At 38.6% G+C, this 19,143-nt stretch overlaps 1 protein-coding gene across 1 annotated transcript; it reads left to right on the top strand.

The window, feature by feature from the left end:
* Positions 1–6,604: 6,604 nt before the first annotated feature.
* MTX3 (metaxin 3) lies at positions 6,605–18,788 on the top strand. The gene is made up of 9 exons (XM_007124540.4): positions 6,605–6,722; positions 7,225–7,294; positions 7,657–7,733; positions 8,673–8,765; positions 9,283–9,465; positions 9,612–9,688; positions 10,204–10,361; positions 11,636–11,724; positions 14,697–18,788. Exons 1-9 carry the CDS (start codon positions 6,642–6,644, stop codon positions 14,805–14,807), a joined length of 939 nt encoding a protein of 312 aa, XP_007124602.1. The 5' UTR covers positions 6,605–6,641; the 3' UTR covers positions 14,808–18,788.
* The last annotated feature ends 355 nt before the right edge of the window (positions 18,789–19,143 follow it).

Below are 19,143 nucleotides of genomic sequence, written 5' to 3'. Positions count from 1 at the left end.
CTTAATCCCCTCTCCTCTCGCACCAGGAAACAAAGAGGCAAAAAAAGTCTCTTGTCTCTTCGGCAGCTCCGCGCCCGTTTCTGGAGCTCCTTTAAGCGGCGCGCTTAAACCCCTCTCCTCGCGCACCAGGAAACAAAGAGGGAAGAAAAGGTCTCTTGCCTCTTCGGCAGCTCCAGACTTCAACCGGACTCCCTCCCGGCCAGCCGTGGCGCACTAGCCCCTTCAGGCTGTTTTCACTCTGCCACCTCCAGAGCTTTCCCTGGGATCCGACTCCTAAAGTATTTTTAATTAAGGGATGTACACTGGGTTTTTTTTAAGACATAATGCTATTGTACACTAAACAGACTACACTATAGTGTAAACATAATTTTTATATGCACTAGGAAACCAAAATATTTGTATGACTTGCTTTATTGTGATATTTGCTTTATTGTGGTGGTCTGGAACTGACCAATATCTCCAAGGTATGTCTGTACAAAATACAGACAACAGGTTCACTATGCTGGAGGAGCAAAATGAATCTCTTTCAATATATATCACTGCCTAATAGCCTTGATACCAAATAAATAAATGAACCTGGCTCCCCATTTAAATTTCTAGGCAATAAGGTACCATTAGAGGAAGTTACACAATTGTGCTAACTTAGCTAGGCTTCAAGATGGCTGAGCCCCACTGCTGAAGCTTTAGATTCCATCTTCTTTCAATTCATAGGGCAATTCCTAGGATCCGTTCCCTTTTCTATCATCCTCAGCGCCAAGCTTTAAAGGGTACTAAAACCCAGGTCTCCACATAGGACTTCTAATAGGTGGAATTGGTAAACTGGAAATTGACCCTGTTACATCTCTAGCTAACTTCATTTCCATAAAAATAGTTGAATAAATATTTAAAGAATATCTCTTTGAAAGGCCATCTAATTATTAGCCTGCCCATGGTTCTCGCTCGATTTGTCTCCTTCATATTAATTTAAATTTGACCTTTGCCACTGTCAGCAATGCTTCCATTCACTTTTTTTATACATTTATTTATTTATTTGTTTTTATTTTTGGCTGCATTGGGTCTTGGTTGCTGTGCGCGGGCTTTCTCCAGTTGCAGCAAGTGGGGGCTACTCTTCGTTGCAGTGCGCGGACTTCTCATTGTCATGGCTTCTCTTGTTGCAGAGCAGGGTTCTAGGCGCGTGCGCTTCAGTAGTTGTGGCACATGGGCTCAGTAATTGTGGCTCATGGGCTTAGTTGCTCTGTGGCATGTGGGATCTTCCCCGGCCAGGGCTCGAACCCATGTCCCCTGCATTGGCAGGCGGATTCTTAACCACTGCACCACCAGGGAAGCCCTTCCATTCACTTTTTACTAACTCCCTGATACATCCTCTAAATTGCTTTCTCTCTCTCTTTAGAGCCCCTAATCTTTTTCCCTCAGGCTCTTTTGATTTGTTTTCTAATGTAACAGGGAAATTTGAAGGTAACTGATTTGAACTAACTCAGCATTCCATGCTCTCCCTGAAACTTACTCCAGTGTCAGAAAGAAAGCATGTCTCTCATTTTCAATGCCAGCACCACTGCTCAAGCTCCTGATCTCAGCCTCTCAACTCTTAGGGTAAATCCTAGGACCCCATCAGTCTTCTCTCTGCCATCTGCAGGCTTTTGCTCACCATGTCTGTATGTAGATCCACCCTGTAAACTCCTTCAAGAACTTTATCTTGAGTCTTCTGCTCCTGTCTTATTCCTTTCCTTCCTTTATCTGGCATATTCCTTGTGATATTATACCTGCCCCTATTCCTAATACGATTCTCTTTAGTAATCTCTTGCAATTTGATTTCTAACAACCTATTCAATGAGAAATGCTCAGTGCAAGGGTGCCAGGTGGCTCTCTTCTAATAATATTCTGCAGCATTTCCTCCCTTCATTTTTTTTCACATTTAAATTCATATAATGCAATGCATGAGTTCATAAACACTTCCTCCTATCATGTCCATGAAACAATATCATTCCACCTCCCGTCCATGACTATGTGAATCCATTAATAGTGTATTAAGAATTTTACTCTTTTTTTACTTCCTCAAAACTACATATTCCCCATGCCTTCCAATATCACCAATTATGGTTCTCAAGTTAGTCAATCAACATTCTTCCTGATCAATCTCCAGCTTATTGTCAAATCCAGCATCCATTTACTTGTCTTCAGATTCTTTGCCATTGCCATTCCCATCTCTAAGCCTTGACTTATATATGTAGTATAGCCCATGGAGTGCCTTCCTCTGTTCCAATTTAAATCCAATGCACTCATCCTTCAAGGTCAGCTAAAGTCCTACTTCTTCTACCAGGCCTTTGCTAAGCATTGCAGTACATTAAAGACTTTGTCTAAAGCCACATTAGACTTGTGGTCTGCTTGACAAGATGGTACCTCCTAATCATCTCTAGTTACCTCAAATTTGTAGGCCTTGTTTTATCAACTATCCCTTTGAAAGCATGAACACAAGTTTTTATTCCCTGACTGCCCAGCAAGGTGCTGGGCATATAGAAGTTGCTTCATGAACTTGTTTAGTGGCTTAATTCTAAACAAATACTATTAAATAAATAATGATAGTAATATCATGGCACTGATAATTCTACTCTGAGTGAAACTATGATTTTTATAGGACTACTTAGAAGGCTACAGGCAGAATGGCCATCAAAAAGTTTACAAATAATAAATGCTGGAGAGGCTGTAGAGAAAAAGGAACCCTCTTACACTGTTGGTGGGAATGTCAATTGGTACAGCCACTGTGGAGAACAGTATGGAGGTTCCTTAAAAAACTAAAAACAGAGCTACCATATGATCCTGCAGTCCCACTCCTGGGCATATATCCAGAGAAAAACATAATTCAGAAAGACACATGAACCCCAATGTTCATAGCAGCACTATTTACAATAGCCAAGACATGGAAGCAACCTAAGTGTCCAGCAACAGATGAATGGATAAAGATGATGTGGTATATATACACAATGGAATATTAGCCATAAAAAAGAAAGAAATAGGGCTTCCCTGGTGGCGCAGTGGTTGCGCGTCCGCCTGCCGATGCAGGGGAGCCGGGTTCGCGCCCCGGTCTGGGAGGATCCCACATGCCGCGGAGCGGCTGGGCCCGTGGGCCGTGGCCGCTGGAATGCCATTTGCAGCAGCAGGGATGGACCTAGAGATTATCATACTAAGTGAAGTAAGCCAGACAGAGAAAGACAAATATCATATGATATTGCTTATATGTGGCATCTAAAAAAAAAACAATACAAATAAACTTCTTTACAAAACAGAAACAGACTCACAGACACAGAAAACAAACTTTTGGTTACCAAAGGAGAAATGGGGGAGGTACAAATTAGGAGTTTGAGTTTAAAACATACACACTACTAAATATAAAATAGATAACCAACAAGGACCTACTGTACAGCAAAGAGAACTATACTCAATATCTTGTAATAACCTATAATGGAAGAGAATGTATAAAAGTTATATATATATATAAAACCGAATCACTTCACTGTACACCTGAAATTAACACAACGTTGTAAATCAATTATATTTCAATAAATTTTTTTAAAAGGAAAAAGAAGGCTATAGGCAGAATGACATAGTGGTTAAGAGTATAAGCCCAGACTGCCTGGGTTCAAATCCTGCCTCTTTCACCTATTGGCTAGGTGACCTTGGGAAGGTTAATTAACATCTTTGTGCCTTAATTTTCCTCGCTGAAAATAGGGGAACATAACAGTATTTACCTCATGGAGTCATTATGAAGATCAAATGAGTTATGTTGGATACTTCAAACAATTTCTGGCATGTAGAAATTGTTCCATGAATGTCAGCTATTATTAAATGCTTATCACACATAAAATGATAGTATCTCAGAGCTAAAACAACCTTCACTTTATAAGTGAATGAGTTGAGGAATAAAGGTAAAATGATTGGCTCAAGGTCATATGGCTATTTAGAAACAAAGTCAGGAAACCAGCTCTCCTGACTTCTATTCAGTGTTTGTTAGTTTCCTCCCCAAGTGTTCCTTATCTGAACATGGAACTGAATTATAGAAGTTTAGAGTTGAAAGCGACATTCAAGGCTCTCTAGTTCATAATGCATAATCACTTGTCACAAACCTTTCATCTTTGCTGACAGCACCATATTACAGATTCTTAATCATCCAGACAAAAGATCCTAATACCATGGCTCCTAAGTTAAGAAACACACGAGGGATAGGAATGGATGCCAAGATCAGGTCTCCAGAGTCCAGATGACCATCACTAGATGAAGCCATTTTCAAAGTCTATATTTTGAAAAGTAAGATTTCTTTTTCAGGGAAAACACTGTCTGGAATATTCATTATAAAGCTGTAATTCAGGTCATCCCACACATACATGAATGTTTTGCAGATAGCATGCTTCCTGGTAGGAATCTGAAATTATTTTGATGAACTTTGAATAATACTCTTTGGCAGCCAGAAAAAAGGCGCAGGGACATACCAACTACCCATACCAGGCATAATTCCTGAACGTTTCAGCTTTCTCTGTGGTTCTCTGGAACAATATTCAGCCTGGTTGTGCAATCAACTGGCCTAGGGTTTTAAAATTCAATCTAGAAAATACAGACTCTCAAGAGGAATTACAACAATAAAAGATTGCTATTAAACAGGCACTAATAAACCTCTGTGTAAGGATTCTCTCATCAGAAGCATTAGCATGCTATTCTCTGTCTCAACTCAATGCTAGGAGATTTAATTTCTCTTTAATGCAAATGAAACTGTTGTATGTAACAGCAGCAATAAGGGAGAAGGCTAAATTGAGTAAGTATGCTGTGTGTCCACAAAGAATGTGCATCCACTTTCACCTCCCTCCCTCCTATAAACAAGACTCAAGTAAGCTACATTCTCTTTGTACGATTATTTAAAATGCCTAATTGTAGTATATGGACTCTGACCTTTACGGCTTGGGATTTTAATCCTCTAAACAGGGAGGTCCAATTACTTGAATCTGAAAGTTGAATTACCTGCTTTATACTGAAGACTGAACAGACAGACTCCATTGATCCCACAGAGGATGTATCATTCCTACTCTCTGCTTCCATAGTATTTTATTTTTATCTCTAACTTTACTCATGATAATCTAACTTGTTACACTTAATCCTTTGTCTCCTTTGTAGAGTATAAACTCCTGAGGATAGAAGTCATATCTTATTTATCTCTGTATTCTCCCAGAGCCTTACAGTGTTTTGGACATAGTAGCTGCTCAATAAATATTTTGACATTTAATTTTAATGGTACATATGTTACGCATTTCTCAGGTTAAAGTATTGTTAAAGGAATGTCACCTTTGACATAACTTCCGTACCCATTTCTGAGAACTCTTGCCTTTGAAACATGAAAATAGACTTTAGCAGATTCATACTGTAATTTAGATGGCTATGTAAACAGTAAGGGAGTGCTTAGCAATTACTTGTTCAATTGTAATTTTATGAAAATTTGCAGAGATTTCTTTTGAGTTTTCAGTTGTTTAAAGGGACCCAGCCATCTCAGAAGCACAAGGAAGGAAAGAACTCAGAGGAGTGATTGGGAGGGTATCCCAGAAAGTTTACTTCTAGAAAGAAGCCTGACATCCAGGTGCTAATTTCAAGACCCAGAGAGCATGTTACGATCATGGTATTCCCAAGGCCTATCTTTCCTCTTTTTCCTCCATTTTTCTGAGAAATTGTCAGTTTGATGTTCAAGAAACATGTAGTTCATGCCCACTAGGCCCACAGACACGACTGGTGACATGATTTGCAGGGCCCAATTGAAATAAAAAATGCAGGGCCCTTTGTTCAAAAATTATTAAGAATTTCAAGACAATGACACCAGAACAAGTGTGAGCTCTGCTAAGTATAGGGCCCTGTGTGACTGCAGAGGTCTCACATCTATGAAGCCAGCCCTGTTCCGTCTTCAAAGAACTTCTGGTACAATGAAAGGCAAAACGTTTGTATCAGATAGAAGCTACAATTCAAGTATGTACAAGATGCTGCAGGAACCCAGAAGTTCCTAAGTTTGGAAAATTGTCCCAGGGAGGTGACAGTTAAGCTCATTTCTGAGGGAGCAGTACCAGGGAAGAACAATATTCCGGACTGAAGAACGGCAGAATTCACTTGACAAACTTCAGGAAACTTGTTACTTTTAGGAAGAGTGTAACAAGCAAATATGAAGGTGACTAATTTAGATTGAGTCGCAAGAAGCAGAAGCCAAATATATGGGGAAAAGGGGTCAAACAATTACAGAGTGCCTACTATATGCCAAGTTCTTTACCTCCATGTCATAATTTTAAACACAACAATCTTGCGAATAAACTGTCATGCCTGGTTTACAAATGGGTTAGTTTAGCCCAGGGTAGTAAGAGTCAAAGTGCTTGGTACACATAGCATCTAATAAGTACTTGAGGAATTACTGGCGGGTTGTCTGACATTGCCCAGGACTCTTAACCCCCAGGCCAAATTGATGCTAAGCGTGTTGTTAACCCCTTCAGTCGCCCTTCCCGCCTTGCACCTCTCCCAGTCCCCAAAGTACCCTTCCTTCCCTCGCGCTCCGCCCCCGCGTTTCCACGTGCCGGAAAGTAGGCAGCAAAAGTACTTCCGGGATAGCAAAGGTCGGCCCCGGCAAGATGGCGGCGCCCTTGGAGCTCAGGTGCTGGGGAGGCGGCTGGGGGCTCCCGTCGGTGCACAGCGACTCCCTGGTGGTGATGGTGAGGCCGCCTCGCGGGCCAGGGCGCGGGAAAGAAGAGGCGGGGCCAGAGATGCGAGGTTGGCTGGTCCGGGTCCCGGCGGCTGGGGTTGGTTCCCGCGGCGCTCGGGCCCGGCCGGCCGGGGCGCTGCTCGCTGCACCGCCCGGGGCTCCCTCCCGTCCAATGAGTTACAGCCTAGCCTGTGACCCCGCCGAAGCCTGGAGAAGTCATGGCTTCTCCGCTTGGCTCCGAGTTTTCTCAGCCTTGCAAAGCCGTCTGCGCAGTGGAATGAAAGCCCAAAACAGGAGGCGCGCGCTCCCCGCTCTGCATCCCCCAAACGTTTGGGGGCAAAAAAGTCCTCGAAATCTTGGTAGCGCGCAACCCCGGCTAGAAGTAGCGGGAGGGACGCAGCCCCCGAGTCAGGCGTTTCTGCCTTCTGGAGACCCGGCTTTGAAGTAAAGCTGCTCTGCAGATTTGCATTACGTACTCAGTCTAAAATGTTTTATTGCAAACTCTCTTTCAGGCTTACGCCAAATTTTCTGGTGCACCCCTGAAAGTCAATGTCATAGATAACACCTGGAGAGGTTCAAGAGGTACAGTGTAAACTTTTAAACACCCATTTCTGCCCTCTGTAAGCACCCTCACCCCTCTATTTAAAGCTAGGGGACTTGTAGCCATGGAGTACCTTGGGGTTTTAGTTCGTACCATGACCTTGGCTGTGTGTTGCTTATGTTTTGATCATTCTGAGTAATACTTCAAAGGAGAAGCCAAATCAGTGGAAATTAGGAGAAATGAAAATGCTCTCCAAAACTTTTTGTGTGTGTGAAATTACAAAAACCTAAGATTACTCATTTTTTTCTTCTCCAAATGTGACTGGCATAGTTTTTAGGGTATTGGAGTCTCTTCAGAGGAAATAAAAATGCTTCCTTGTATGTAAACTGTATTTTGATTACAGGAGATGTACCAGTTTTGACAACTGAAGACAGTATTGTTTCTCAGCCGGCAAAAATACTAAACTTTTTAAGAAAACAGGTGGGTTCCTTCTGAAGAAGTAGATTCTTGATCCCTGCATGTTGTTTCCAAAGAAAGTGCATTAAAAAAATTTTTTTTTAGAATTCTTTTTTGGAGATACATAGGGCTTGATATAAGAATAGATTTGAGAGTCACTGCTCTAAAGCATGAGTCGTACTGTGATTCAAAAGCCATATAGTGAGTTATAGTCAGTTTATATTTTCATGCACTTTCCTTGGTTTTTATTGAAGTTTAGGTGTAAGTAGATTCAATTTAACCATTTTCACTATTATACTTATTGATATGATTGTAAATTTAGTTCCATAATTGCTACACATTTTGTGCTTGGTGTGAGGTCTGAGTTCCCATCAACTAGCAACTATTTATTTTTTAAAAGCACTTAAACTAATAGTTGCAGTTAAATGTTTCATGAAATAATGTATCCAAAATATCTGAACATGCCAAGATTTATATATCTAAAATGTTTGAACTGTAACAATTTACATAAATGCAAAAGTTATCGTTGATTTTGCCAATAGTTTAAAAAAGAAGTCCTATATCAACAAAATTTAGAACTTTTCTCAATTGGAAGGTTTTCTTTTTTCAAGGGGAAAATGCTACTAATTAGAACTTTTTCCTTATTGTTAACAAGAATAATAATAGCCTCTATTAAGTTTGTACTACATGCCATGCACTAAACTAAACTAGGTCATTAACAATCATTGAAATAACAGTTAATATAAACACCTAAAACTAACATTTATTGGCCTTAACCTGTGCATGATGCTGTGCTAAGAACTTTATTTGCATTAAGCAGCATTTGTCACTGAATTTGTATTTTTCTTTTCCCCTTTTAATATGTTTGCCATTTTTGAGGAAGAATAGGAGTCCTAATTTATTTAGCTTCACTGTTTTGGGGTTCTTGACTTATGAGGTTTTTGGTTTTATATTTTTTAATAGAAATATAATGCCGATTATGAACTGTCAGCAAAACAAGGGGCAGATACACTAGCTTACATTGCTCTCCTCGAAGAGAAGCTTCTTCCTGCAGTGGTGAGCATTGGTGAATATTACAGTATTTTAGTGACTTACTGAAAACCTACTTAGTCGATATAGAAGAAAAATAATGGAAAAGGCTTAAGAGAAGAAATTTCATTTATGTATCAGTCTTGATTCTTTCATGTAACTGCAGAACTGGGTTGATTCTGTTAGACGTTCAACTAGTGTATGAAACAACAAAGTGAAAGATAATGTCATTTTGGAAATAAAAATTCTCTGTGAAAAGTTGGAGTTTGTCCATGTATAGAGTTGGGCCAACTGTAATTCATTCATTCAACAAATATTCATTGAGCACCTACTATGTTCCAGGCCTTATTCTGGGTGCTTGGGATAGAGCAATCAACAAAACTCACACGTTTAAAAATCTTAATTTATCCTTGAGTCATCCTAACTGGAAAATTTGTATGGAGTCAACTTCATTCAGAGATATTTATGAAAAACCTTCACATTGATTGAGGATCTTCCTTTTAGTAAAAGAATATCCTTGTAGTGTTTTTTCCCCTTTTTGCAGCTTCACACATTCTGGGTTGAGAGTGACAATTACTTTACTGTGACAAAGCCATGGTTTGCTTCACGAATGCCTTTTCCCTTGAGTTTGATCCTGCCTGGAAGAATGTCTAAGGGAGCACTGAATAGGATTCTCCTGACCAGGGGAGAGCCTCCCCTCTACCACCTCCGAGATGTAGAAGCTCAGGTATGGTTGGGATTACTTTCAGAGCAAGGGCCCTCCAGAGGAGGGACAAGAGAAAGAGCAGGGATAAATTTACCTATAGATGCCAGTCTGAAAAGGAGTTCTCAAGTATCTTTCCTACCTTTGAGATGTAATTTCATCCTTATTAGATATACAGAGATGCCAAGGAGTGCCTAAATCTTCTGTCAAACAGACTGGGAACATCTCAGTTTTTCTTTGGAGATACGTGAGTGCATTCCCTTAAAAACCATTTTGATGTTTTGTTTGCATGTATTCAGTGAGCAGTTATTTAAAGCAAGTTCCCTTGCCCGGTCCTCCCACCCCATCCCCAATGAGTTTTTCACTTAAAAAAAATATTTAATGGATTTTTACTATAGGAAACTTTTTCTGTTGGGGTAATCTCACATTGACTTAATGTGCTACATATGTGAATTTGAAACTTCTACGACTATTCCCACCGTGTCTCCAGTCTCTATATAACACTTATGAGTAAAAATGAATCTTTAATTTACAACTTAATTTTCTTCTAAATAAAATGGGTAGAGTATTTTTTAAAAGCTACAAATGAGTAAAACCCTAGCTGCATCATTTTTATAAGCCAGAATGGGTAGTAAACCTTTTAAAAGACTGTATTGTATACTTCAGAATTGACAAATGTATTTGAGAAAAAGTTTTTTTTTAACATAATCCCAACTTAATATTTTCTTATGTGCTTTTAAAAAATCCTTCATTTATTTTTAGACCTTCTACTTTGGATGCCTATGTGTTTGGTTTTCTCGCACCTCTTTATAAAGTACGCTTTCCTAAAGTTCAGTTACAAGAACATTTGAAACAGCTCTCCAACCTGTGTCGCTTTTGTGATGACATCCTAAACAGTTATTTTAGGCTTAGTCTTGGAGGTAAGCTAGTTCCTCTTCAGCTAATCTTTGTTTGCATAGAATACTTGCATATTCTCCTAAGGATGTATAAGCCAAATTCATTACTTATTAAAGCAGTTTGTATATTGTCTTTAAATGCTGGTTTATAGAACTTCAAAAAGTTGCATTTTTCCAACTTTATTTTTATTCCCATGTGTTAGTTCTTCTTTAAATAGAGAAATATATATTTGCTGTTTGTCTGTTCTGGATTTTATACAGTTCTTGCTTCTTGTTCTTTAAATATTGCCCCTTTGAAGTGGGTCATTTTCTTCTAAAAGTTAACCATTTATTGTGTCCCTGCTGAAAGATAGCATTTATCCTAATGCAAATGGGCAATTACTTTAAATGTTGCTTCTGGCATTTTCCTGTGTGAACAGAAATGAGCAGATTGATTTTGGTGAGGTACACTCCCATGATTCCACTACTTCAAAACTGATTGCATCAGACTGGAGGTATAGTAAACAGAGGGCACCTGTCACTTAGGCTCTGATTCTTCGAGAGTGTTGGGCCTTGTGCCTAAGTGATTGGGACACAAAATTTGTATGGGGAGAGTTGGCCAGAATTGTCCTTTTAAGAAATAGAAGTCATAAGGATCGTTGGTTTAGGGACAGTTTACTTTTTATAGTGGGTTATGTGTTTTGTATATAATACACTTGTATATAACAAGAGAGGGGTTAGTTAGTTTGGGGGTCATGAAACTGACTAACTTTCAACCTTGTTACTTGGGAGCAGTGGTTAGCAAACCTGACTACAGAACAAATACAAAATCTTGGGTCCTATACCAGATTCACTGAATTAGAATCCCTTAGGGATGGATCCCAGGAATCTGTATTTTTAAAAGTTCCTCCAAGTACTTCGGATGCTTTGTGGATAGCTGTTTGGGCCTTAGAAAGCTGTTCAAATAGTTGTAACTAAAGACCTATGTGAAATGGGGGGGAAGGCACAAGTCAAATTTGAGAAGGAAATGAGGACTGTTGTGCTCTTACTAATGCCCTTGGCTATCTGCATAATGCTTGGCTAACAGGGTCTCCTTAAGGACAAATTTAGTCCTTTGGCTTAGGGTTTGGTTTTGGAGCATTACTCTCGCTCTTAAGTTTGCTTTTGAACCCAGAATGGTTTTTCACTTTGCCTTTTTTGGAGGGTGGGGTGGGCAATGGGGCACTTAGGAGGGTGGATTGACTCAATATTCTTTGAATCTAAACAGCTTGTAAGGCTTTCAGAATTTCCTCTTTCTGATTTCTGTCCTGGCTTCTTAGGCATCTCTCCTGCTGGACAAGAAACGGTAGATGCAAATCTGCAGAAACTCACACAACTTGTAAATAAGGAATCCAACTTGATTGAAAAGGTCAAGTTTACTTCAATTGTTATTTTATAGTAGTTTAGTATTTTCCTTTCTGCAATTAATATTGTTTTGGGTTATGCATTAACTTTACCTTTTCAGGTTTTTTTTAAGTTTATTTTTTCAGAAAGCTGTTTAAACATACATTTACTAAAGCTGTACAAAATACAGCGTTTTGAAACCAGTAATGGCCTGATTGCTTTGGGGAAAGATCTGATAATGGTATTGGATTTACTTTTACCACCCAATTAGTAGTACTTTTCAAATTAGGAGACCCAAAAGCCTGGCTTCAAAAAAAGAGAGAGACAAACAAAAAAACACTTCTTGCTTGCTTTTCTGCTTCTTTCTGTCTCTGAGGGTTAAGGTTTCTTGAGATCATAAGCGCCTGTGCTTATCTTTTCTTGCTAAAAGCACGATGGTGCTTTTTTCTTTCTTCCACATAAATGGTTTTATTTTGTCTCCTTCCTATCCTCTGTTCTAAACATTGTCTACAATTTTTGCCAGTGTGGATATTTTGCCACTTAGGGAGTATGCATTTGTTGAGAGAGATATTGAGGAATTGGGTAGGGGAGGGAGCCAACAATGGAAATTTCAAGGGTGATTCTAATTGGAAAAATACAAGGGAGTTATGCATTTTTTCCTCAAGTGTTTGATAAACTTGCTTTTTTTTCTTATACAAATGGATAATGCTTTATTCTTTCACAAACTAATAGGTCATTGTGGCTTAATAACACTGGCTAGAGGATTTGGGGGATTGAGTAACAGGCACTGTGTTATATGAGCTTTATATGAGTTACTTAATCTTCACAGCAGCTCTGTGGGTGCAGGTACTTTGTCATTCCCAATTTACAGATGAGAAACTGAAGCTTCGAGAGTAGCTTATAACATCACCTGCCCGAGGCCGTTAGCTGGCAAGAGGTAGAGAGGGAATTTGAACCCTAGAAATTGGATTCCAGCATGGGCTTTGCAGTTAGTCATCTAACTCATGAATGAAAGTATGTATCCATTACTACTGGTGGTAATAGCCAGATTTATAACTGCCACTCTCTGGAATGACCATTTTATTTCTTTTTATGGTATTGCATGTACCTCTTATTAAAGTTTGGGTAAGCTGAATGAAAGTCAAGTTTGTCTTAATTCATAGCCTAACCCAGCAAATCTCATGAGAGGAAATACACTGAGAGTTAAGTGTGGATAATGGAAGGATTACTCAGACTGTTTTAGGTACTTTTCTGCTAGATGAAGGCTATCCAGTATAGTTTCCATTTCTATCTGTGGCAGATTCATTAGACATGTGAAGGGAGCCATGAAATACCTACATATGCAGAAAGTGAAGCCAGGAGGCCCTGTCACCACTTGGTACAGTTCCATTTTGGCATCATCAATATATGAGAGTTTCCTGACCCTATATCAGCACCTCTCTCTACACCCCACTTCCCATCTGCTCTTCAGTACAGTTCACTGTTTGCTACAAGACATTAGAACAAATTCTATTGGCTACCACCGTTCACCATTTAGATAGGAAATCTAGAGCTTAAAAAAAAGAAAGAGTTGGGCTTCCCTGGTGGCGCAGTGGTTGAGAATCCGCCTGCCGATGCAGGGAACACGGGTTCGTGCCCCGGTCCGGGAAGATCCCACATGCCATGGAGCAGCTGGGCCCGTGAGCCATGGCCACTGAGCCTGTGCCCCACTACGGGAGGGGCCACACAGTGAGAGGCCCGCGTACTCCAAAAAAAAAAAAAAAAAACAGTTATGTTTGAAGAACTTAGTTCTTGAAAGGAGAAAAAAAGACATCACAATTGATTCAGATAGTTCACTGGGAATACTTTTTCCCTCAGAAAATTAAGAGTTAATCTTTTATTCTTTTCCCTTTATTATGAACCCTATGTACCTCTGCTGAAACATTCCCTTATGCTTTATAAAAGCATCTTAAGAAGATAAGAGAGAGTTTTGGGCTGCTTATATTCAAAACTCTAAAAAAGCCTACCTATCAAGTAGGTGATAAGATGCTATATTCTGTTGGTTTTGGGTCATTGATGGCAGCTGCTTTCAGGTCTTTTATGAAGCAGCTTAACACCAGGACCTTGCACTCTGGTTTTGGGGTACCCTGGTTAAAGGTAGTTTTCTAAGGTCTGACTCAGTTCTAAGTAACCCCTGTCCTAGTGTTTCCCAGGATGCTAACGTACTCCTTAGGGTAAGTCTGAAACTCTTGGACATTTTCTAAATATGCTCTTGATTTGCTTCTCTGGAGCAGACTTAGAACTGATCCAGTGTTTGCAATGCCTCTGGATTAGGTCTAAAAAATTTATCCTTCTTTCTGTCTCTTTTCTTAGCTTCTCTTGGTCTAAATAGTCATAGCCTAAAAGAGGTGATCTTTATGAGTGGAGTACAGGTCATTTTTATTGAGGCAATGAGATATAGTTGAAAGAACAATAGTGATAGAATAAGAAGACCTGTGTTCACATTTCAGCTCTGATGCTAGCTTTGCAACCTAATGCAAATCTGGTAACCTTTCTGAGCTTCATTTTGCTAATCTGTAAAATAGGGAATAATTGTGTCCGCCTGTTTTTTTTTTTTTCTTTACAGTTGTGTTGGGAAGATCAAATGAGAACAAACTTTGTAAACTGTGGAGAGTAATGTAACAGAAATACTGCTTTTACACTTAATATTAGAAGATCTCTTAAACCAAGTTGTGGTGTGGTTGAGTTCAGTAGACTATTCATTTTGTGGAATTACTGTAATTTTGTGAAGTCATCAAGGATGAGCCGTATTGCTTTCATACATATACTGAGTCAGCCAGTATTTAGGTATGATGTTTAGAATTCTTGAGAGATTATTTGCAAGAAAAAGGTTTCTCTAGCAGTCCTAGAAACATAAGGTTCGATACTCTTCGAGACTATAGTTTGGATGGGGAGGCCACAGTCTATAAAAGTGGTGCCATAGCCATTAGTCAGATGTATCTTTTGTACTTTCCACAGATGGATGACAATCTTCGCCAAAGCCCTCAACTTCCTCCTCGGAAACTACCAACACTTAAATTGACTCCAGCAGAAGAAGAAAGTAATTCCTCACAACGGCTATCACCCTGACAGTCTTCATGCTTTGTGTCCAAGGTCATATAATTGTTGCAGTAATCTCTTACACTAAGTGTGTGAGGCAAAAAGAAAATTCATAAATAGGTATAAGGAAGACTCTAAAACAAAAGAAACTTTCTATGACAGTAATTTCTTTTTAGTTAGGAAGCTCGTGTTTTAGCTTGGAAACGCACTTTAAATAACATCAACGTAAATGCTAAATGAACTTGGGGAAAAAAGAAAACACGTTGTACTGTAAATAAAAAACCTGCCTTAACCTTGGCAGATTTTTGCCTTTGGTTCACATGTTGCTGGCCCAAAGCTACACTGCTGTTCTGAATGTGCACTGTTAGTTTATTCAAGTTAATTTATTAATTTAGTATCCTTAGACCAGTCTAAATATCTAATATGTGGCTCTTTGGCTGAAGCCTTTTTTTCTTCTGTTTAGAAATCTGATGCCTATTTTAGATGTTAGGAAAAATATTCTAATATTCTATTTACTTCAGTAGAAAAGCCTGTATTTAACTTTAAAAAGCAATGAGGAATGTGTTTTTTAATTATGCTCTCATAAGTCTAATCTTTGGGGGAGTTAGTACCATATATATAAATATTGAAGGTGGTTACATATAATATTTGTCTGACTATATGCACTTCAATATAACAGTATTTGCTCATGTGTTCAATACAGGTTAGCAAGGGCTCTTTTAATTTATTGGAGCTTTAGACCTGTGTATTCGTAGTACGTCTTTAACTCTAGTCATCTCTTTCTTGGGTTGATTTCAGGAGAGCTGAATGTGTTAGCATCGTTATTATGCCAGGCTGTAAAGTCTGACTCTTGCCCAGTTGTTAGACACTACTCAGGAGGAGCCCACTGCCAGAGAACTAGAAGTACCTACTGTGCACCTGGTCCAGGTTCACCATGCTTGGCTCAGACCAGTGTTCTTTCCTAAGAAACATATCATGTAGTCAAAACCTTTGTGACAACTAATTATTTTCCATAGAGTTAACTACAGTTGAAGGATTCAATGGAGTAGTCGGAAATAGCAGATTTTAAAGAACATTTTCTATTTATTGGTTGCTGAACTGTTCAAAGATTTGCTGTGCGGGTAATTTTACTTATAATAGAATCTTGCTTATTTTAGTGGCTGAGGTGCTTCTGCTGTCCTAAAACTACTTCTGGGGTTTTTAAAATATAGGACCATGTTTTTGATTAGTGTCTTAAAAGATTACTATGGTGCTCAGCAAATCTTGTCACATCCTGCAGAAACCCCCAGGTTAGGAAAACAGTTTTGGACTCAAGAGACTTGTCTAATTTGAGCTGAGTGGAACTCAGCTGTGTTTGACCTGCATCCTCTCAATTTGTTCTGTATTTAGGTAGCTATTTATACAGAAGTCTTTATGTCATTGTAAATATTTTTTCTTGAAAGTTTTAATGAGAAACAGGGTAGTCTTCAAAGTCTTGTTCATCTGTTTGGATGCATTGAGAGAAAGAAACTAATGAGTTTCACATTACTTCTGCAACAGGTTGGGGGGGAGAGAGAGAGAGAGAGAGAGAGAGAGAGAGAGAGAGAGAGAGAGAGAGAGAGAGAGAGTGTGTGTGTGTGTGTGTGTGTGTGTGTGTGTGTGTGTGTTATGTGTTAGTCTTCGTGTTAGTCTTCTGTTAGAGTGCAGCAACGGAAATCTGTTTGAATATTCTGTGTTGGAAATCATGACCATAGGACTTTATTGTCCTCTAGGATTGATGTTTATTGGAGATGGGTGGTTAGCACATTAATCATCTGCTTATGCTTTAGTCAGGGTTAGTCATTTTCGATTATGATTTCTATTAAAACTTTCAAAAAGCATTTGAAGTGACTTACAATTGTCAAACGTGTAAAACAGGACAATTAAAATTAGTTTTTGGAAAAATAAAAAATTTGTAGGAGAAAGAACTCTATTATTAACCCTAACAGATTCTAAAATTGAATGGTAAATTTAACTCCAGGTTTCTCCATGGGCAAAGTCAAGGGATAATACTGGGTTATGTAAAGTTTTCTGTCAATAAGGTTACTACTGTCCATGAGTAAGCAAAATGTGTTTACATTTTTATAAGAATGTGGAATATCGTATTCTTATGACACAAAGATGCAGCCAGTAAGCATACTGTAATGTTTGATGTGTTGAAAGTTTAATAAAAAAATATCATTCTAGAATAACAAGTATCTATCCTTTTTTAGTAGAAAGACGACTGTAAATATGATTTATTTCCTTTTGGTCATTCCTGCTTTGAACTGCCTTTAGCTGTATGCTATATAGGCCATGATGCTTCCAGACTATCTTTCCTAAGATGCAAAATATGATTTAGATAAGTAAGAATTTATATGCTGGGTTACTTAGTTGAGGTTTTTGGTATAAGCTAATGAGATGCTAGGAAGCTATCACTGAGCACAAACCACTCCAGGGATCAGCCACACATATAGGAAGCTCTTGGAAAGGAATAACTTTCCAGACTGGGCAGAGAGCTTTTGAGCAACCTGTCAGGATATGCTTTGGATAAAGTTGGAGTTCGCTGAGATAAATGGTCCACAGTCTTAAAATACTGTGAGCCACTTTCTTTTGGAAGTGATGGTGGACGATAATATGATAAAAGCGACTATGTTTGTGTTTGTTTCTTGGTAGTATGGGATGAGAAAATTGGTCAGATAGTTCCCATAAGATAAAGATCTTTCATCAACAAACTGTCATTAGTTATCCATAAGACTGGCCATTCCCCTAAGACCAAAGAAACTGTAAAAGACCTTTAAGGACAGTCATTCCTACACAATGTTTTTCCCCCTAAAAGGTTGGCACTGACAAACGAATTAAATTTCAACCTAGACATGTTTGTTTTATTTTTTGTGTGCTAGAGGATTAGAGATTTTATGTTAAATCCGAAGCATTTTGATTTCCATTTGTAATTTATGTTCATTTAATGTGGCTAGATATATTAACTTAAAGGAATGGGGAAGCTTATTTCAATCAGAGCTAAGTTGTAATTTTCAGAAGTCTGCAAAAATGGAAGAAAACTAGACATCAAAAGAGGCAGAAATTGGTAACAGTGTTAGTATCTCAGAAAACCAATTTTTAAAGGTAGTATCATGTGATAAAAGTGGTATTTGAAGTCAGTAGTATGTTTTCTTAGAGCCTCTTCCAGGAATAGACATTTACCATGTTATTAGATTTTTCATAAACTGTTTACTTTTTCATAAGCTGTCAAAAATTGTATCCCTCTGAAACCAAAATATAAATGCTTAAATGTAAAGACAAGAAGCTGAGGGATGGTTACATAGGGTCTCTCTGTACTATTTTTGCAACTTCTTTTTGTGAGTCTATAATTATTTCAAAATAAAAGGGTTTTAAAAATAAATTCAATAAGTTTATCATTATCTAGATAAACTATGATTTAAAATTTAATGCTTTAAACATAGTATTCAGTATTCAGTTCCAGATGAATAAATGCATAATATAAATTATATATAATTTATTTCATTCTTGAGTTTAAAGAAAAAAACTCAGGTTTATAACAAATGATAATCTAAAGATCTGTTTTGCCTTATGAGCAAAGAAAAAACAACAAGAACCCCTAAAACCAAGAACCCCTTTTCCCTAGGAGACTAAAAATTCTACAATTTTATGTTTGTAATTGTATCTTTTTTTCCTATGGTATGTGGGTTTACTTTTGAGGATAAAATATTTTGAAAAAAATTCCGTGTCTCTGTGTGGTAATCCTTCTTTGTTTTGCAAGTGTTCTCTCTCTAACTACACTAGGACCATGCTTTTTTTTTTTTTCTTCTTTTTTTTTTTGTGGTACACGGGCCTCTCACTGCTGTGGTCTCTCCCGTTGCGGAGCACAGGCTCCGGACGCGCAGGCTCAGCGGCCATGGCTCACGGGCCCAGCCGCTCCGCGGCATGTGGGATCTTCCCGTACCGGGTCACGAACCCGTGTCCCCTGCATCGGCAGGCGGATTCTCAATCACTGAGCCACCAGGGAAGCCCTAGGACCATGCTTTGATGAACAAAATGCAGTGTGTCCGTGTGCTTTTTGTTTTTTAAGTTCACAGGGATTTAGTGATTAACTTTGTCTTGGTTTAATTATTTATATAATTGAAATCCTGAGCAGAGCCACATATTATATTTGGGTTGTAATGACAGTCTTTTGTATATGTTGTTGGCATTTAGAATTAACTTTTGCCTTTTTTCTTGTTCAGCTCTGTGGAATTTACATTTACTTTTCAATGTTTTCATGTTTCCTAAGAAATTACTAGACTTTTAAGAAATTTGTTGTTAATTACATGAACCAAAGGTCAGTAATCCTAGTCTCAGAGGTTTAACT

The sequence above is a fragment of the Physeter macrocephalus genome, chromosome 8 (genome assembly GCF_002837175.3).
Source record: "Physeter macrocephalus isolate SW-GA chromosome 8, ASM283717v5, whole genome shotgun sequence".
Classification (NCBI taxonomy): Eukaryota; Metazoa; Chordata; class Mammalia; order Artiodactyla; family Physeteridae; genus Physeter; species Physeter macrocephalus.
This window is presented reverse-complemented; position numbering and strand designations above follow the sequence as displayed.

Coding starts and splice junctions, on each gene's coding strand:
- MTX3 (XM_007124540.4), top strand. CDS start 6,642: ATGGCGGCGCCCTTGGAGCTCAGGTGCTGGGGAGGCGGCTGGGGGCTC. Junction 7,295..7,656: donor CACCTGGAGAGGTTCAAGAG/GTACAGTGTAAA, acceptor TTTTGATTACAG/GAGATGTACCAGTTTTGACA. Junction 8,766..9,282: donor AGAAGCTTCTTCCTGCAGTG/GTGAGCATTGGT, acceptor CCCTTTTTGCAG/CTTCACACATTCTGGGTTGA.